The following is an 18630-nucleotide window of genomic DNA, read 5'->3' as shown; positions in this document are numbered from 1 at the left end:
ACATCAGGAAGAGGTTCTTCACCAAGAGGGTGGTTGCGCACTGAACAGGCTCCCCAGTGAAGTAGTCACTGCACCAAGGCTGTCTGAATTTAAGAAGAGATTGGACTGTGCACTTAGTCACATGGTCTAAACTTTGGGTAGACCTGTGTCGTGCGAGGATTTGGACTTGATGATCCTTATGGGTCCCTTCCAACTCAGGATATTCTACGATTTCTAATATATTATGCCATCTTTCTCTTTAAAAGTGGAATCTTTGGGGTTCACACTTCTTATATTGGTTTATGAAATGCTGTATGAATTGTTGGAGATTAACTATGTCAGAGTGAAAACACTGTATGCAGGACTGTTAGCAACCATTAGCCAAAAACTGCCTTTTATTATTTTTTTAAAGTCTTCATAAACATGGCTCTACTAAGTAAAAAGCCTTTATAAACAGGTTTTTATAACTGTTATACTCCATTAGATTAATTCTACCTAATCATATTTTTAAACCTATATGAACTAATACTTTTGTAACCTATTTTTAGCTTAACTGCCATACCCACTCATTTCTTTTATCCACAGAAAAGACACAAAGTCACCAGTGGTTCAAACTTCTCCCTCAGCTACTACTTTGAAATATTACTTTTAGGGATGAGAAAAGGGGTTGGGGTCAATGCCTTCCAAGCCTTAGCCTCCTGGCAGATTTTCTTCAGATGACTGTGATGTTGCCCAGGGTTTGGTAATAGCTATTATTGCTAGGGTACTTCATTGAGTACACCAGTGTTCAAAACATGTTTTGAAAACAGCAGGGAGAATGAAGATTTGAGAGGTTGCTTGGAGCACATAAGAGGACATGAAAGAAGGTACAAAGGTTGATGCTGGAAACAAGTCAGAAGAAACTGCCTGCCAGATGGTATCCCTGAAAGGAAGGACTCTATGGTAGGATTCAGATATGAAAGAGAAAAGTTAGTCCAGATGGTGACTGACAGCACTGATTACAAAACTAAGTTCCCACTGAAGGCAACAGTGGGAACTTAGCTTTACTCTAAGTACTAGCTTTACTCTAGTAATGAGGATAGATGGCAACGAAGACTTTTTTTTTAAATCCCATTTTCACTCTTTTCCTAAGAAAGACTCTGAAAGCACTTGTGTAACTGTATAATTTGAGTACTAACACATGGTCACAAGTACAATTGACAGTATCATACTACAACTTGTATATAAAAGCTAAGACTATTGGCATGCATGTATTTAGGAAAGAGATCAATAGAACAATTTTACATCTTCTATAAAAATGCAGCACAGGTTTTAGCAAATAAGCATTCAAACAGGAGAGTTCTTTGAAAACAACTTTCCCATCTTAGACATACTGCTTTTCATTAGCAACTTCACATTACACTATTTACTAAATAAATAAATAAATTACCTTTTATGTACATCTCTTACTGTCAGCAAACTCTTATGTGGTATTCTGGTAAGCACCTAGAAAATCCCTGACTAGCACAGCTTACAGAATCCTAACGTACAAGGTTTCCTGTAAGCAACCTGTACTGAGAAGAGGGAAAGAAAAGTGTTTTTTTGTTGTTTTTTTTTTTTTTTTTCCTTTTTTTTCTTAGCCATTTAAACTACACATTCCTGTGGTAGATTTTATTCTTACTGAAAACCAAAACACAGTCTTGATATTAAACAGAGCCCAACACGAGGAAAATGTGAGCCACATGGAAAAAGCAAAACATGTTCATATCTGCAGGTACTCAAGAGTCCAAGTTATAGAGGAATGAATGTACAATTCTGCAGATATCCCATGGAGCAACTTACACATTTTCAAACTGTAATCTCATCTTGATAGGCAATATAGGCAAGTATTCCCCTTCAGGATTAGAAAACAAAAACAAAATAATGAAAGAAAAAAAGAACAAAAACAAACAAACAAAAACACACAACAAAACACAAACCCCCAGCTGTTCCACATGTACTGACACAATAACATAGTCCCAAGTTTAGCATGTTCCTTATTACATCCTACCATATTCAACATGTCCCTGTTTTTGTTCTGGGCACAAAAAATTAAACATTACTAAGGAGAGAGAGAAAGGAAAAAAGCTGCATATAAACTAAAAGCACACTAAGCATGCAGAAGACTCTGGGAACCTATTGTTCCCACCCAACTGATAAAGGAGAGAGGGGTCAGTGCCCATTTAAGTACTGATAAAAGCTTTGCATCTTGAAATTGTTTTTGGTCTCCCTCAAATACTAACTAATGCACCAAGACATGTATCAATAATAGGAAAGCGTGCACTGTCACGGTTACACTTAGTCTAGGGTACACACTTTCTTGGTGCACCACACCTCACATTCATTGTAAAGCATCAATACTGGATCTGACAGTTTTCTCCCTGGGTTACCAGAAAACTCTCCAGCATCCAGTAACTCACTCGAAATCCCCTCATGATCCACAACTTGATTTGCCATCAGCAGCTACTATGGATTACTTTAGCTTAAACATTATTGGTATACGAATGCCCTTTAAAAAAAAAAAAAAAAAAGTAATACAAAAAGGTCCAGTGAGCCAACTATCTGTTTCTGACAGTGGTCAACAGCACATCCGAAGGAAAGATATAAATACACGGCAAACAATTTCACTCCCCCACAATCCTCCTCCAGCAACTGGTTTAAAGACTTCACAAGCCAGAGATGGCATCTCTAGCCCTAATGCATTTTTCTGCCATGAATGTATTCAATTATTTCTCGCAACCATGCAACATTTTAATACCTACAGTCCTTGGTTCAAAGAGCTCCACAGCTTAATAACCTGCTCTTCAAAGACCTGTGACGGCCATTTGTTTTAAACCCTAGCACAGTATTTAATTTGATGTTCTTATTTCAATTGAAGAGAATGAATTAAGTGTTCCCTGCATACCTTCTCCATGTTACTCTCGTCTAAGACACCTCTATCATATTTCTTCTGTCCTCTCTTATCAGTCACTCAACAATGAAGTCTTTACATAATTTAGTCACCCTTGATAGGCATCTTTTCCACTCCATCTGTGATGATTACGATTGCACCAGAATTGCATACAGTATTTCAGAGTGCAAAATGAATTTACACAGTAGTAATAACAATGTTATCCTCCTCGAAATGAAAGCTAACATTTTCATAAAACGAATACAAGCATCAGGAGCTCCTTCCTGAGTAGCAATTACTATCTCAAAAGTTATTGCTGTGTATGTAGAACTAGGATTATTTACTTCCCCATACACTTTATTTCATATTTATCCACATTTTATTTCAGAGGGCTAGATGAAGAAAGACAACATTATGCAGAGAGATCTGTAGTTAGAGCAGTAATATTCTGCTTGTATCCTACCCCATATTCCTCCCCACACACATACCTTTTGTTTTTCATTTTCTCTCTTCCATATATATATAAGATCTGTCCATTACAATGAATCATCTTATTTTTTATGCACCTGTTTCCTAGGTATAGATCACCTCTGTTTCCAAGCACTTTGGAATTTCCTCAGACTAATAGCAACCCCAAAACATAAAATATTTACCTTCCCAACGATTCTTCTAAAGTGTCTGGAATGAATCTTTCAGGCTTAGTTTTACATATTCTCTCCTAAGTGGCTTGATGTTCAAGATGTCTGCTGATCTCTTGAACATCTCAGCCACTGACAAGTTACTGTTCCCCTACACAAGGCAGAATTCTTAATTTCAAACACTGTTTTTATCCCTCTTTCACAGTCAAGAGACCTCTACATCAGTACAAAAGATTGTCCTAGGGAGGTGCATGTTCTCTTTATCCTAAGGAAATTTCCACAACTTCATTACAGGTCTACTTCCAAGTAGTAGTCTATGACTGGAGCCAATTTTCAACTGCTCCTGTGAAAGACAAATTTAACAAAAAACTACAACTGCAGCCTAAAGTTACAAGTGAAACCTAATGAGTTATTCAGGCATCTAAACCACTGTCCAATATGTAAAGTCCAATGTCTCTGAAGAGTAAGCAATGTCAATTTTACTGAGATGAGACAGCATTACTAAAGGTTGGGGTTTTATTGTTGTTGTTGGCTTTTCTTTTGTTATCATAAGGGCAGTTTGTTGTTGTTGTTGTTTTTTGCATAAACTGCCCATAATCTTAGATTTGGTGGAGAAACTCCAGTACTGCCTTGCACAGAAAAGCCTGCGAAATTGAAATACTGATGATACATATCTGGGATGTGAAGAGGAACAAAAAAAGAAAAGCATCTGTGTTTCTCAAAAAATAAAAATAAAAATAAAAATGCAGTAAACCCTCATTCTAGCTCAATTCTGAAGCAGAGCACAGCAAGTAACACTCTCCACTCCAAAAAGTGAAAGAAATACAAAGTCACCTGTGCAATAAATAAAAGATGTAACCTTTAAAAGAAAAAAAAAAATGCTTTTTCAAATGAAGTTTTGGAGAATAATCTGCTTTACAAAATTCTCCTACCCTGCAACACAAATAGCAGTAATTTCCCACAAACACACCAAAACTTGGGGTGAATCACACTTTCTTTGTATGCTTTTCAGTCTACTATACCTAACAGACCACCTCAATGACTACATCACTTGGCATTTAAACACTGCTTGAGACCATGTTCTCTGCCCAGCCACAGCAAACACATTCAAGGGAGGTTGCCCCGAGCCCTGTATAAGCAGGTAACCCAGCATCAGTGCAGTTTGTGTCGCTGGGAGAAGTGACACATCCTCCCTCCTCCCTGCATGCATTGCTATTTCTCTAACATCCAAAGCCTATCTCCAGCCACTGGCGCTAAAAACAGCACAAAGTGTCGAGAAGCCAAGTCAAGCAGCCCAACTAAGATTTTCCGCTTGGTTTTGGATGCTCAAAGAGCATCACCAGTTTCCACGCCAAAACATCCTGAGCTACTTATTCTTTCCAATCTTCAGGATGCAAAGGATAAGAGAGGCTGTTTGCTCTGAGCCCAGCTATAGCAGCACAAGTTTGTTGAGCTGAGGGGATACAGAAGGGGAGGATGCATTGATACATAACACACCTGCACCTTACTATGTCTTCCCTTTATATCAAAAAGACAAGTCTGCTTTCTCAGAGCACTAGTACAAGAAGGTGACTACACATACAACAGAAGAAAATAAGATTATATAGTCTCGTCTTAAGAAGGAGCTTCGGTTTGCTGTATAAAATTATGAAGCCTGCTTTATTCACACACAGTTTCAATTCACTAAAACATTAAAAGCCCACAGGTCATGTTTGTACGATGCAGTTAACATAAAACTAAGAGCTTACTGCAATCAAAATAAAATATTCCTCACTGGCACTACTTCAATAATTGACCTAGCCTGGGGTCATTTTAAAACAGTTTAAATGCATCATTAATCCAGGGTATTCCAAAGCAGCTTTACTAATACACTATAATAAATTAAAATAGAGAAACAAGGTTGCAGTTAGCATTTTAAAAAAATCTTAATAACAATATATGCCAGAGATGCACGTTAGAGAAAAGTGAAATAAAAGGCATAGGAAACACGCTAGCAGTGTGACTTGCAATAACCAGAAATACATTTGATGGAATATAGTTCCCTTATTCTTCTTCTGGTTGTACATTTTCCTTTTACGTTTCCTCCCTGTCACTTCCACCCTAACACACTGGCAGCTTTTCATTCTCCATTATCATTAAAAGCTGGTCTCTCTAACAACCAGATCAGTAAATTGGAGGTTAATCTGTAATATGAAGAAGGTTACTGAATGGAATAGGTCAGTCATTTAATTTTTTTTTTTTTTTTTTTAAAGATCACACACATTGGGAGAAAAGCAGGTTAGCAAAGTGTTACAAGGACAGCAGCTTTGGGCAAGTATTTTTTGAACAAACTCATTACAGTCTCCTACACAAACATATAGGAGAATCCAGCATTTATAGAGCAGAAAAGACTAAAAGGCAGATTGGAAAGAATCAAAAGCATAAATGATATGAGCCAACATATCTATTGCCTACATATTACAAGACTTGAAAGTAGGGAGGGGAAAAAAAAAAGTTCAGTAGAGCATCAAAAGTAGTCACTGCAAAAACTGTACATAAAGCCAGCCCACATACAATCTGTGCATAAAGAGAGACAGGAGACAAAAACAAGCCAAACATTCACATTTATTTAGGGGAAAAAAAAGTAAAAAAAAAAAAAAAAAGGAAAATGTCAAAGACACTTTAGGCTGTACTGAATTTATATCCATAAACTTACACTTTCCCACATATTTGCACACCTCTAAGATTGTTAGGGCATGCTACGCTAAGAAAAATAAACTCCCTCCCCTTGTAGGGAGCAAAGATGGTCTTCTCACATCCTCTTGCCTGTAAACAAAGGCGTGTATTTACAGATATACACATACATAAAAGAAAAAAAAAAAAATACCACCACTCGGATTCCACACATGAGAAGCGTTTCTGAAGAATCTATTCTACTTAGAATTCCTTTAAAATGCACTCAAGAAGAATCTCAACTCACTTGATTCAGTAGTATTTTACTCTCATAAATCACAGAACAAACATTACTAAACCATTTGGTTTAGTCTTTCAAGACCTCCGCAGCCTGAAGGGGTTACAACGTGTACAGGCAGTAAGTACACGTGTCCTGGGCTTGATCTCCTGTGTTCATTTGTCATGTGCATCTATCCCAGATGCAGTAGCAGGTTTCAGCTTAGCATGATGCCATCTCCATTTCCCCTCACCCATTATAAAATACAATTTTTCTTTATTGCTTCTGAAGAAGACATCTGTTGTGCATCTTAAGCACTTGAAGAAAAACTTCTATCTCACTTGGCCATACTGCAGTTGTTCCAATAAATACACCTTTGTCTTTTCTGACAGCACTTCTGCTCTGTGTGGGGTCAGAATATGCACTGTAGCACCTGGAATTCTTGAGCAATAGTTCACTGAGATACCACCTCAATTTTAGAAAGAACAAGCCTCATGTTAATAGCAGCTCTTTTTAAAGTACTTCCTCTCTACCCTTTGTATATGAACGTTATAAACAATGCCTTGGCATCTTTTGCAGCTCTTGGTGTCTCCTCTCTTCATGAAGTGAGGTGATGGGGAAGATTGGGAAGGATCGTATATGGCCATGGACCATGTTTCCAGTCAAATTTATTTCTCAACCTTCTGCAGCTTTGCTACTTTCCCTCAAGGAGCAGCTCCATGCCCCCTCTGCAGCCCTTCCTGCATGCATGGCATAGCTGTTTGCAGTACTCAAGATTCCAGCTTTCTAAACTCACTTAGTACAAGCAGTTAGTTGGTAGAGGTAAATACAGTTTAATTTCCATGTTACCTAAGCATAAACTAATAAATATGTTCTGGCTATGCTTGGGCTTGGATTACATGGATTACTTTAGGAAACTATGGTAAAACCACCCTTCTCTCAGACTGCTACCTAACTTGCTATTGACCAAGTAGTAATATCGATCAAAATAATTTTGACCGTGTTTGGAGGAGTATCTACTTAGTATCTATGTACTGTCCTATGTACTTAGTATCTATATACTGTCTATACTTAGTATCTATGTATTGTCCCACCACATCACTATCATTGGTGATCACGTCAAGGATGCCCTTACATTGAAAAAGATTTAATCTGATGTGAAACGTGGGTGAAAAATGCTGCAGGAATATTTTGCTGTGAAGCTTTTCCATTTCATCTGGGTTTCCTAGTAATTTTTAGAGTCATCCAAAGTACTTTTTAATGTCCATTTATGCTGTGAGTCTAACCATTTTGTAATTTTAGTGGAAAATTCATTACTTAATGTCATAAAAGTTCTGGATTTACATTATTACACTGGTGTTATAACTGCAAAATTTGATCAGCAATTTGACTGTCACTTCAGTTTATATTGAGCCATTCTGGAAACACAACATCCGTTCAGGCCTGTCATTCATTTTGTATCCATATCAATGGCAACTTAAAATGTAGTCATTTATCAGAGCCTGAAACACAGCAATATTTTTCTAGTAAGATGGCATTAATGTGTCTTTTTCATGCATTTCCCATGCTAATGTGAAACTACCATTCTGTAGAAAAAACAATTTAAAAATTTCCAAGATTCAGGCAATCCAATCAAATAATTTACCCAGCAATCAAATGAGATACCAAAAATATTAAAGAAACAGAAACTTGTTCTAATGTGTTCTCTCTCATCCTCCACTACCCCCTCCTCCCCCTGCCAAAAAACAAGCAAACAAACAAGAACAAAAAGAGGCAAGAGGCAGAGGTGTACTGCTACGCTGAAAATAAGAAGTCTTTCCCCACAAAAGGGCCATGGGAGCTATTTTGTTTCTCACAGATGTCCTTGTTTCACCTGGGATAGAGTTAATTTTCTTCCCAGTATCTGGTATGGTGCTGTGTTTTGGATTTAGGATTACCGATTACACACAAATGTTTTAGTTGCTGCAAAGCAGTGCTCACACAGATCCAAGGACTTTTCTATTTATGCTGCCCTGCCAGCCAGTGGCCGGGGGTGCCACAGGAGCTGGAGGGGACACAGCCAGGACAGCTGGCCCAGGTTGCCCAAAGGGTTGTCCCACACCGCCCGACGTCATGCTCCACACCAAAAAAGGGGGAGTTGGCTGGGGTGGGAGCTGGGGTCACTTCTCACAGGCTGGTGAGCAATTGCATTGTAGATAATGTACTTTGTACATTCTTTTTATTATCATTATTATTAATCCCTTCCTTTTCTGTCCTATTAAACTGTCGTTATCTCAACCCACATACTTTTTCCCTTTCTTTTCTCACTCTTATCCCATTTCACTGGGAGAGGGGAAGGGGAGGGGAGCAAATGGCTGTGCAGTGCTTAGCTGCCTGCTGGGTTAAACCACAGCAATACAGAAATATTAAGTAAGTGAACAACTGCATTAAGCCATGGATTATATTCAGTGCAGGACAGATGCTTCCGAGTTGGTGAACCACTGAAGGATATTATTTCAGCACAAATTTAGGCACAATTAGCAGTCTCTTCTAAAGAAACCTAGCTCTGGCTAACTACCACTGCATCTCGGACAGCTTTGCTAGGAATTGGCAAAATTTTGCCAAGGGTTAATCTGTGCAGAAGAAAGATTTCTGTTGCCAGTGCCTACTGGAGCTAGCTCAGAGGAGGGAATACCTCAGTCCTCCCAGGCACACACGCACTTACCGAGCCTTGCCTTCTCCGATATGAACCCATAAACCTACAGTGGCATTAGCCAAAAATGATGTTACACAAACAACTTTTTGCCCAAGGACTGGATGGCAGAACAGACTGACAAACTGCCCGTAACAGACAACTGTGTTACCTAATGCCAAACTGGGGGATTTTAGTCACAGTGAGGAAAAAAACAGAGGGGACAAAACACTTATCTCACACTGCAGAAGCTGCTAGCATTGCATGGCTGCATGTGCAGGACCGCTACTTCCCAGGCACTGGCTCTAAACAGACAGACAGGGAGCCCTTGCACTTCCCCATCTTCATCTATAAGCAGAACTTGTACAGCCTGGCTACGAAGTGTTGGGCTAGGTGATCTTCAGAGTCCAAAGTTTTTGGAGTAGATGATCTTCAGAGGTCCCTTCCAACCTCGGCCTTCCTGTGATTCTGTTCTTTCTCGTCCTAAACATTTATTTACATGCTCTTATCACTTAATTTATAGAACACTATTTTCAGAGAGGAATAATAAATAAACAGGTTAAAAATTTCTAAACAAACCCATCTGTTACTTCACTTCCATTTTAAGTACAAGTATGAAAAATTATGCTTCTTTAAGCAAATGAGCACCTTAAGTTAGTCTGATAAATCTACACTTACACACTTCAGTGAGCAATTCAATTTCCAAAGCACCCTGTATTAACATGGGTGTCCTGACCAAATCCTAGTTCAGATAATTACTCTGCCTAGCTAAATCTCTTAGCAGCATCGGATCCTGTCATAAACTGCTGTATAGCACACAAGCAAACTACTAAATCCCCACCGTATTTTAAGCTAAGAACCAATGGTTTATCAGTGATTGATGAGTCATTTACATTGTACGGGGCAGATTTTCTGGCCTACTATGTCCAATTTGCACCGTAAATTCAGCTGGCTAAGCATTGGAAACTGCCCTGGATATGGTGTCTCTGAGCTGGCACAGACCTGACAGAAGTTGTAGGGCACTGCACACTCACTGCAGTTCCAGACATTGCCACTCTCCACATGCTTTGCTGCTCACATGGTTCTGAAGACAACGTGCAAATATTCTTCAGCTCCATCAGGGAAGAGCCTGGCAGATAAGCTTAAGCTGTTGTGGAGGTGGTTTCAGATGATCCAATGAAGCATCTGTCAAATGCTGTTATGTCCTGTCACCAGGAACTTGGCTGAAAGTTTCAGGTGCTGGATGGTAACCAACAGCTGGAGGTGATGGGGGAACGGGATGCTGCAGCTATCTATTAAACCCATATACTGGTTAAACTCATATTTCTGCCAGTGACTGCATCCTAAAAAAAAGGCAGAGATCTTCACTAAATAGGGTCTGACCAGAATAAAAACAGCAATGGGAAACTCCTTCAATGAGATCCACCAAGAGATCTTACAGTGGCAGCATAAGACAGCATCACATCTGTGAAACACTGCCTGGAACAGGGACGTGGCAGCTCTGACCCAGCAAGGTACAAACATCCAGAAGAGGGGCAGCTGTATCCTGTGCATTTCCTTTTAAATTCATCTCACCATTTAAATTCCTATGGTTCTGTTAATATATCACTATTAGCTTGGTGATTAAATAGCTGGCTGGAATTACCAGGTGTTTGCATTGATTTAGAGGCATGTCTTCTTCTTCCAAAAGGTTTTTCATAAAGAGGAATAGGATTTCTCTGTCAAAGACATATTTTGAGGAAAATTACACAGTCTAGCCCATCACCCTGTGATGTTCCACCAAATGTGGCAAATATTAAAACCAGTGTGAAAGCAATGAATCACAACAGAGTTTGACCTTAAAAACCAGTTTACACTGACATTCTCAGAGAGGAGTTGGTACAGCAGGTTGACATCTCCTAACAAGGCCTTTTCACATTTTAAAGAAACATTAATAAACTGGGACTGCTATTTTGTTCAGTCAGGGTAATTTGGTCTCTTGACTGCAATGCACATTTCGGATAGATGTAGGATTTTTAGCTGGAGATTCCTGAGCTGCACCGTATTTAACTTGTCAACCTCAGAATTAATTTTTTCAGCCTTATTTAAAGTAACCAAACATGTCTGCTCCTGGCCCAGGTCCATCAAAATAGTTAGCATACACTCGGTTTTGCTGAACTCAATTGCTATAAATGCATGCATCAGCATACTGCTAGATGAAGACCATAAGTTACCTGTCTGAGCATTAAAAGGGAAAAAAAAAAAAAAAAAAAAAAAAAAAAAAAAAAAGCAAAGCTGAATTGTTCTTTCTTCTCTCCATCTACCTGCCTACTACACACACAGGCTATATCTCCACTAAACCACACGTGCAGTCTGGCTCTCAATCAGGATGTACCTACAGGTACAGGCTGTGGTACCCTGGACCCAAACGCAAAGGCTTCACTCCCCACAGAGGGAGGTGAGGAAGTTTAGGAAAGAAGCAAGCAGCATCATGTCCGGCAAGGGGAATGAAACACTTGGGTATGCATCCCTAATCAGTGGGGGTCCCTGTGTCCCACTGCTTTGGTAAGGGCACAGAGTCCCACTCATCCCGACGAGTCCAAATATTGGTCTGCGCCTTGCATTTTCATTTGTATCAATCTGCAATGACGGTACTTCAAAAAAAATATGGTAACCGCACACAATAATATTAGCAAAAAGGCATTACAAACAGAGTTAAGTGGAAATAAAACTAAATATAGAAAACAGCCCATTTTATCCTGCAAGATATACTGTTTAGTAACATTCCTGAAAATTGATAGGTATTAAATTAACCACAGGAGGGCTCCCTCTGGTACACTGAATACAACAGAAACATATTGCTAATTGACAAAAATAATATCGTATCTTAAAAGTAACAAAGGTTTTAGAACTCAAATGATATTTTCCTCAGTAGGCGCCAATATATACAGGGGAATAAAATTATACATGAGCAATTCAGACAAAGAAGTGAATTACAAAAGTGTTAACTGTCTGACTGTTAAGTACTTAAGTGGCAAACACAGACTGCCAGCGCACTGCATTTTAAGACACTGAGGTCTGTTTTGCAATGCCATCTATAGGGGCCTGGGAGCTGATGTACTGGCACAGCAATAGAAGGAGCTGGCTGAATAATAAGAGGACTGACTGGGTGCTGCTCTGGGGAGAAAAACAAGGACTTCCCCAAAAGAGCACATGTACAGAAATTGAGAGTTCATCTTATCAGCTTTTTTGTTGTTGTTGTTTGTTTTGTTTTTTACTGTCAGACATGCGCAGTCCCAAAATGGTAAAAATTAACAGCAGTAATCAGGCAACTACTTTTGTAGACTCGGGCCTATTTGTCAGTCTATTTACACTCCGTTAACGAAGAGAAAGACGCCTCATAAGTTTGTGGTGAAAGCAGCTCCCAGTAACTGACAGTATAATAAGTACCAGCATGACCAACCCTCTTCTGGTGGTGCAATTATAGGAAACAGGCACCTATTTGTGTCCTAACCAAACCATAGTTAGTACAACAGTTTGGAGCTGTGGAAATGAACTGGAAGAGCATGGGAAATAGAGCTAGTGGGAAAAAAATGAACTTTCACTTTAAGGTACAGCTTTCATGCAGCTTCAGACGCAGAACTGGCCAAGTCAAGCCAGGACTCAGCGTGCACCAGTAGTGAGCAAATGGAGATAGCTGTCCTGCAACAACTGTGCCTACCCGAACCCCTGTACTCAGCAGCAGGAAACATTTAACCTCAGGGTAAGTTGGAAATTTCACCTCTTTCATGGACTTCAGAAACTAATGACCCTTTGCAAGACAGATTTCAGTCCAAAAGTGCTTCCTGGATTCAGAAGGCAAAGCTGGCACCTTCACGGCCACCAGACTTTGAAGATGCATTTTACACCTGTTTGCCAGCCACAGCACGTGCTCGGGAGTTGTAAGAACTACATTCTCCTTATCCTGAGGAGTTCATTTAAATACCTACGTCACAGGTCCCACAAGAAACACCTAAGCATCAGGCTAACCAGAGAGAAATATGGGATACACAGGACAAGGGAGTGCCTCCATCCCACTGAAAAATGCCTTCCCCTGGCAAGACACCTGTGTTATGCTCTCTGCTCCAGGCACCATGCAAGCACTAGAAAAAAAAAAAAAAAAAAAGGTACAAACACTGGAATAAAATGTGCAAACAGCATTATCCCTCAGGCACTTCAGCCCTGCAGTGGTCAGGCAATTGGACTAGATGATCTTTAAAGGTCCCTTCTGACTTAACTACTACTCTGTTCCACTCATTCAAAGTGTGAACCCCAACCACAGCCCCTCCCACATAAGTGGTTGAATCAAGGGGGTAAAGTTGCACCCAGTGCTATGCCAAAACTAAGTAAAACAAAGCAAATCCACCTTCTTATAAATGTATCAGGAGATACTTCACTAGATTGCCCTCCTCTTCCAGCCAACTACACTGGCATCCTATGTAAACAGGAAGAAAGGCATCTTGCAGTACTTCTCACCAAACATCTGTATTATGGACACTGGAATTCTGCTGCAGGAAATTTGTTTCTATTACATTATTTTTCCATCTACTGCAACTGTATAAACAGACAAGGTTACAGCCTTACTGCAGCCAGATAAAGTAGCACTAACTTTAGTCAGCATCAGGGTAGCCAGGTTTGCACTAGAATTACATCCCACGAGGAGTACTGCATCATTGCTGGTTCCAACAGCAAACTAAAATGAACTTAAAAGCTTGGCCAGCATAACTTAACATCCCAACACTCTGCCTTGGGAATGTGTCACAAGAAAAGACCAGATCAGACAGGATACTTATATCACATAAGTAATATTTCAGTGAAATAAAATTAAAAAAAAAAAAAAAAGAAAAAAAAGAAGTTATACTAACTGTAGAAACTATCATCAAATCTCAAGGATACCAAGAACCATTAAGGAATTTACAAGGCTTTTTAAAAAATGCTATAAAGCACCCTCTTCAATTTCTCTTATTCCTATAGTATAGCTAGAAAGACTGACTTAGAAAGAATTAAAACAGAATTTTTTTTTTTTTTTTGCATTTCCCATGCAGTATTTTGCACATACTGTTTTATTGTCAAACAGTATTTGACAGTTGCTCTGTGCAACTCAGACCTTACCTTTGAAGCCTCACCTTAAATTGTGTGAAAAAAAACAAAATTAAATAACAGTATTCAACCTATAAAGACCAAGCCTAACAATATCACAAGTGAAAACCTTAGGAAAACATGGTAAGAAAAAACAAGTTTGTATGAAACACTCAGAGGTTAACAATGCATATAGAATTAATGTAAAGCGGTCAAAATCATTAATGCTGTCTGATATCAGTGTCGTCAACACCATCTTCTCATCTTATAATCTCTCCTAATGAAGAAAGAAAGAGCTGCTCTGCTCAGAAACAGACAGAATTTGCATGACGACAAAAAATAAATTCTTATGTAACTTCTTGGAGCAATATTATAAAGAAGAAAAATGTCAACTTATGTTGTTATATTAGAATTTCCAGATAATGCTAAAGAGCACAACTGCCCTCTTCCCAGCATGGGGAGTGTCACCATGCCCAGGGGACACTGCTCTGCACACTGATACAAGCAGACTGTTTTTGCCATGTGGACTGCTTCTGAACATCTTCTCTGCTTATTGCTGTCAGGATACCCTGCCTCAATCAGCTTGCTGTCATCCCTCCTCCGCTCTGGAGCTGCAGCAAGCAGCCTAGGTGGTCGGAAAGGCTGACAGAGCCCTCGTTCCCAGGCAAGTTTGGAGATGTCTGCTTTAGCAACGCGTTGGAAAGTTCCATTTTTCAACTCGTCAGAGTATCAGAATTTCACCCTGCTACCTCCTCAGAAACACCTGATGATCAGTTACATTGGTTTAGCTGTTATTAAAATGAGATTGCATGTTTGTTAGCATTACTGCCAACACCAGAATACTGCTAGGCACATGTTTTACTCATGAGGGTGAAACCCTCTTCCATGCTCATGACATACCTGAACAACCCAACTGTACATCACCATCTCACGCTCTGCCTCCACCTACATACCTGTGAAACCTAACACAACTTTAGTGTATATAACGAAGGTCTGTTGCAGTTTCAGTAGGATTGACCTTTAAACTTGTGTTAAGCCACATTAACTATCGAGTAATTGAATACCTCAAGGGCAAAGCCAGAATTTCAACATTCACCACAGTCATTCATCTCCTGCTAACTCAAGAGGGGAACAACAACAAAAAACGTTAGGTAACTATTCTGATAATCTTATAGCCTATTCTAGTATTACCTTTTTTTCTAGCATAGTCCTAAAGAAGTACATTGACCATCTTTTTACAATCTATTTTTATATAAAACAGTTGATCTCAAAACTTGTACTGCAAACGTCATTCCTCATATACACTTTGGGTTATGCTGCACACATCAAAAGGCACAAGTACCACAATTACATCATGCCCCCCTACTTCAACCTGCTATCCTCACATGGTATGACGTTTCCAACAAAACTTCAGATCTGACAGGGATAGTGGAATTACATTAGAGTTAGCTGCAAGGTTCAAAGTTTCATTGCCAATTTTATTGCTTTCTCATTAAAACAAACCCATTACTGCTCCATTAGCATTCAGGTGGGGGGGTGAAGAAGGGAAAAAAAAACAACTTTAAGAAAACTTAGGATTTAAAATTTGCTCATTAGCAAGTCTCACTAGCCCTTCACATATGTTCAGCTGCTTGCTAATTGCCAAGGTCTTCTTCAACCACTGCATCCAGAACTATTTTTTTTTAACATTATTTCACTGTTAATGTTACCCAGTCATGCTCTGCTTAGGGTTCAGTCTTGAACATATGAAGTTTCATCTTATCTCAAGGCATATGTCTTTTTAAAAGCCATGCAACAAACACGGAAATCATTATTTGCACTGAACACTTCAGCTTTCCTAAATCATAACGTAAATCAGAAACTGCAAAGACTACAGTATGCACCTTGTAAACTAATGACAGACACTTATGATCATGTATAATTTTCTTTCAGCAGAAATTATTTCCAACTACAGTCTAGCACCTGACATCTACTGCATTTTAAAACCCTTAGAAAGACAGAGTAAGCTTCAAATTCCTCCTGTGGTAATTAGGGTATCTTCCATTCAGCATATTTCATTAACTAAACTGATGACACTTTGGAGGAATAACTTCCATAATGGATAGCTATATTAAAAAAGAATCAAATATGTTACTGTTCAGTTGAAGGAACTGACTTAAATACAGTTAGTATGTGGCAAGTGCATTATATACATGGGTGATGACCCTTGAAATTAAGACTACTAATACACTAAAACGATACATGATGCTGTCTCGCACACTCCAACATCGAGGCTACGCAACTGGTAAACAAACAAAAAGATCAAACGATCCCATAATTTCTTACTAATGACCTATAAAATATTTATATTCTATTTAAATTACACCAACAATTACGGTGTAGGAGCATAGAACTGCTGAGCAGAACACAGATAAATATAAGTGTATAAATGGTAAATTGCAGGCGGGGTTTTAAAGTGCTTCATTACAACAACTCCCCAAAACTAAACTTCACTTAATGCAGGTTTTACTGGGAGTTATGAGGCATGCAGAATACCAGTGAGTCGAAGAATAACTTTAGGAAAAAAAGAAGTAAAAAAAACCCAAACACCTTGCTTATGACAACTATGAGTTGACATAAATTGACATTATTAATAATGGTGATTGAGGAGACTGCAACCTGGAAATATCTAAAAGTTGGTTGTGCCATCAGTCTGACAGGCACGCTTCAGGTCACTTTAGTAACGTCCAAAAGAAAAAGAGACCGCCAGCCACTTCTCTGGAGTTTTCAGTAAGAAGGGTAGGAAAGAGAGGCTGGAGGTGATCGGTGCACTGGGAGGATTACGAGCAGTTTTAGCAGCACAGAGCGGCTCACGGAGCGGCACAGCCGAGCAGACCCCTGAAAGTTGCGGCAGAACTCCACTGCTCGTCGGGAAACCCGCGGGACCCCAGCGCCCAGCACCCCCGGGGCTGACCCCCGGCGCTCCCCAAATCCCGCATTTTCCCAATTTCACAGCCGGCTGCCGTGCCTGGACACAGGGGCCACCCGGGGCCAGCCGGCGGGCGAATTCCCTCGCCCACAACTTTCTCCCTTCGCTCCGTCCGTGCCGCCAGCAGCCCGCGCGGAGCCACCCGCCGCTCCCAGACCCCCCAAAACCCCGCAGCGGGGGGCGAGGGGCAGCTCTTACCTGCGGCTCGGCGGGCTCGGCGGGCTTCACCAGGTGCTTCTCCTTGTAGAGAGCCCAGAGGCCGATGTCGGGCAGGAAAATGAGAGCCGCGCTGAAGAGCAGCGTCATTTGCAGAAACCGCTTCTGTTTCCTCTTCATGGCCAAAGCCGGGCTGCCCTGGCGGCGGCGGCGGCAGCTTCCCCGGCGCCACGTCCTTCCCTCCCGCCGTCCCTCGCAGGGGCCCGGTGTGGCGGAGAAACTTCGCCCGCCTCACGCCCGCCCGCCCCCTGCCCGGGCGGGGCTGGGGTCGGGGCTGGCGGCCGCTGCTCCCCCCGCCCCACCGCCCCCCCGGGAGCTCATGGAGCGGCAGGCGGCCCGACACCGAGCGATAAAACGAGAGAAGAGGTAAAACGGTGATGCTGATACGAGGAGCAGCCGGCCGGCCCGCCTAGCTCCCGGGTACCGCCGGAGCGCTAAGGAGGCGCGGAGCCGCCCGGGCACACGGGGCGGGGGGCGTTGGGGGAGCTGAGGAGGGGGGGGCGCGGCATCATGAGCTCATCACGCGTAATTTGCTAAGCAAGGGTTAAAAGGGAAAAAATTAAAATAAATAAAAAAGCGGCACCCAGAGGCCGGCGCGGCGGCACAGCGCTCCCCTCCACCGGGGGAAGGCGGGCAGCCAGGGGGCGGCTCGGCTCGGCCCCCCCACCACGTGCACCGGCCGGGCCGGGCCGGGGGCGGGCAGCAGCGGTCCCGCCCCGCCGCGCCCCCCATCCCGGGCCAGCGGCCCCCCCCCCGGTGCCGGTACCGGAGCCGGTGTCGCCGCGCAGCACAGCGGGGAGGGGGATTGCGATTCCCGTCGCTGTCCGCCCTCGTCGGCGCTGCGTGAAACGCGGGGGATCCGCACCGGGAGCAGCCCCGGAGGTGGTGGAAGCGGCGTGGCCGCTGCCCGGTGTGTTGGGCAGGCACGTTTGGGCTCCCGGTCGGAGTTGGGCTGCATGCCCTGAAGCCACGCTGCGTCCTCTCTGCCCCAACTAACTCCTCTAGGCAAAACAGGAGGGCGCTCGGGTTGAGCTCGCTCGGACCTAGTGAGTGCCCTTTCAGCTTCATCACCTCACACAGTGGGAAAATGTGCACCCTGTTGTAGCAGGAATATGCTTATAACCCATATCGTAAAATAAAGGTGTATCTAACTACCTTTTTTTTTTTTTCTGTATAAAAACTGCCAACTACGGCCCATGTTTCTGTTGATGGCTTAAAGCATTC

General features: G+C 41.5%; 1 protein-coding gene across 3 annotated transcripts in view; it reads right to left on the bottom strand.

The window, feature by feature from the left end:
* GALNTL6 (polypeptide N-acetylgalactosaminyltransferase like 6) overlaps positions 1–18098 on the bottom strand; it is a 452994-nt gene extending 434896 nt beyond the window's left edge. Inside the window, exon 1 of one of the 3 annotated variants that reach the window (XM_035324503.1) lies at positions 17389–18098. In XM_035324503.1, coding sequence (XP_035180394.1) covers positions 17389–17526 — 138 coding nt within the window. In that variant the 5' untranslated portion in view covers positions 17527–18098. The remainder of the gene's footprint in view (positions 1–17388) is intronic. The other 2 variants (XM_035324500.1, XM_035324501.1) reach the window with 2 other exon arrangements.
* Between the last annotated feature and the right edge of the window lie 532 nt (positions 18099–18630).

This window comes from Oxyura jamaicensis, chromosome 4 (genome assembly GCF_011077185.1).
Source record: "Oxyura jamaicensis isolate SHBP4307 breed ruddy duck chromosome 4, BPBGC_Ojam_1.0, whole genome shotgun sequence".
Taxonomy (NCBI): Eukaryota; Metazoa; Chordata; class Aves; order Anseriformes; family Anatidae; genus Oxyura; species Oxyura jamaicensis.
This window is presented reverse-complemented; position numbering and strand designations above follow the sequence as displayed.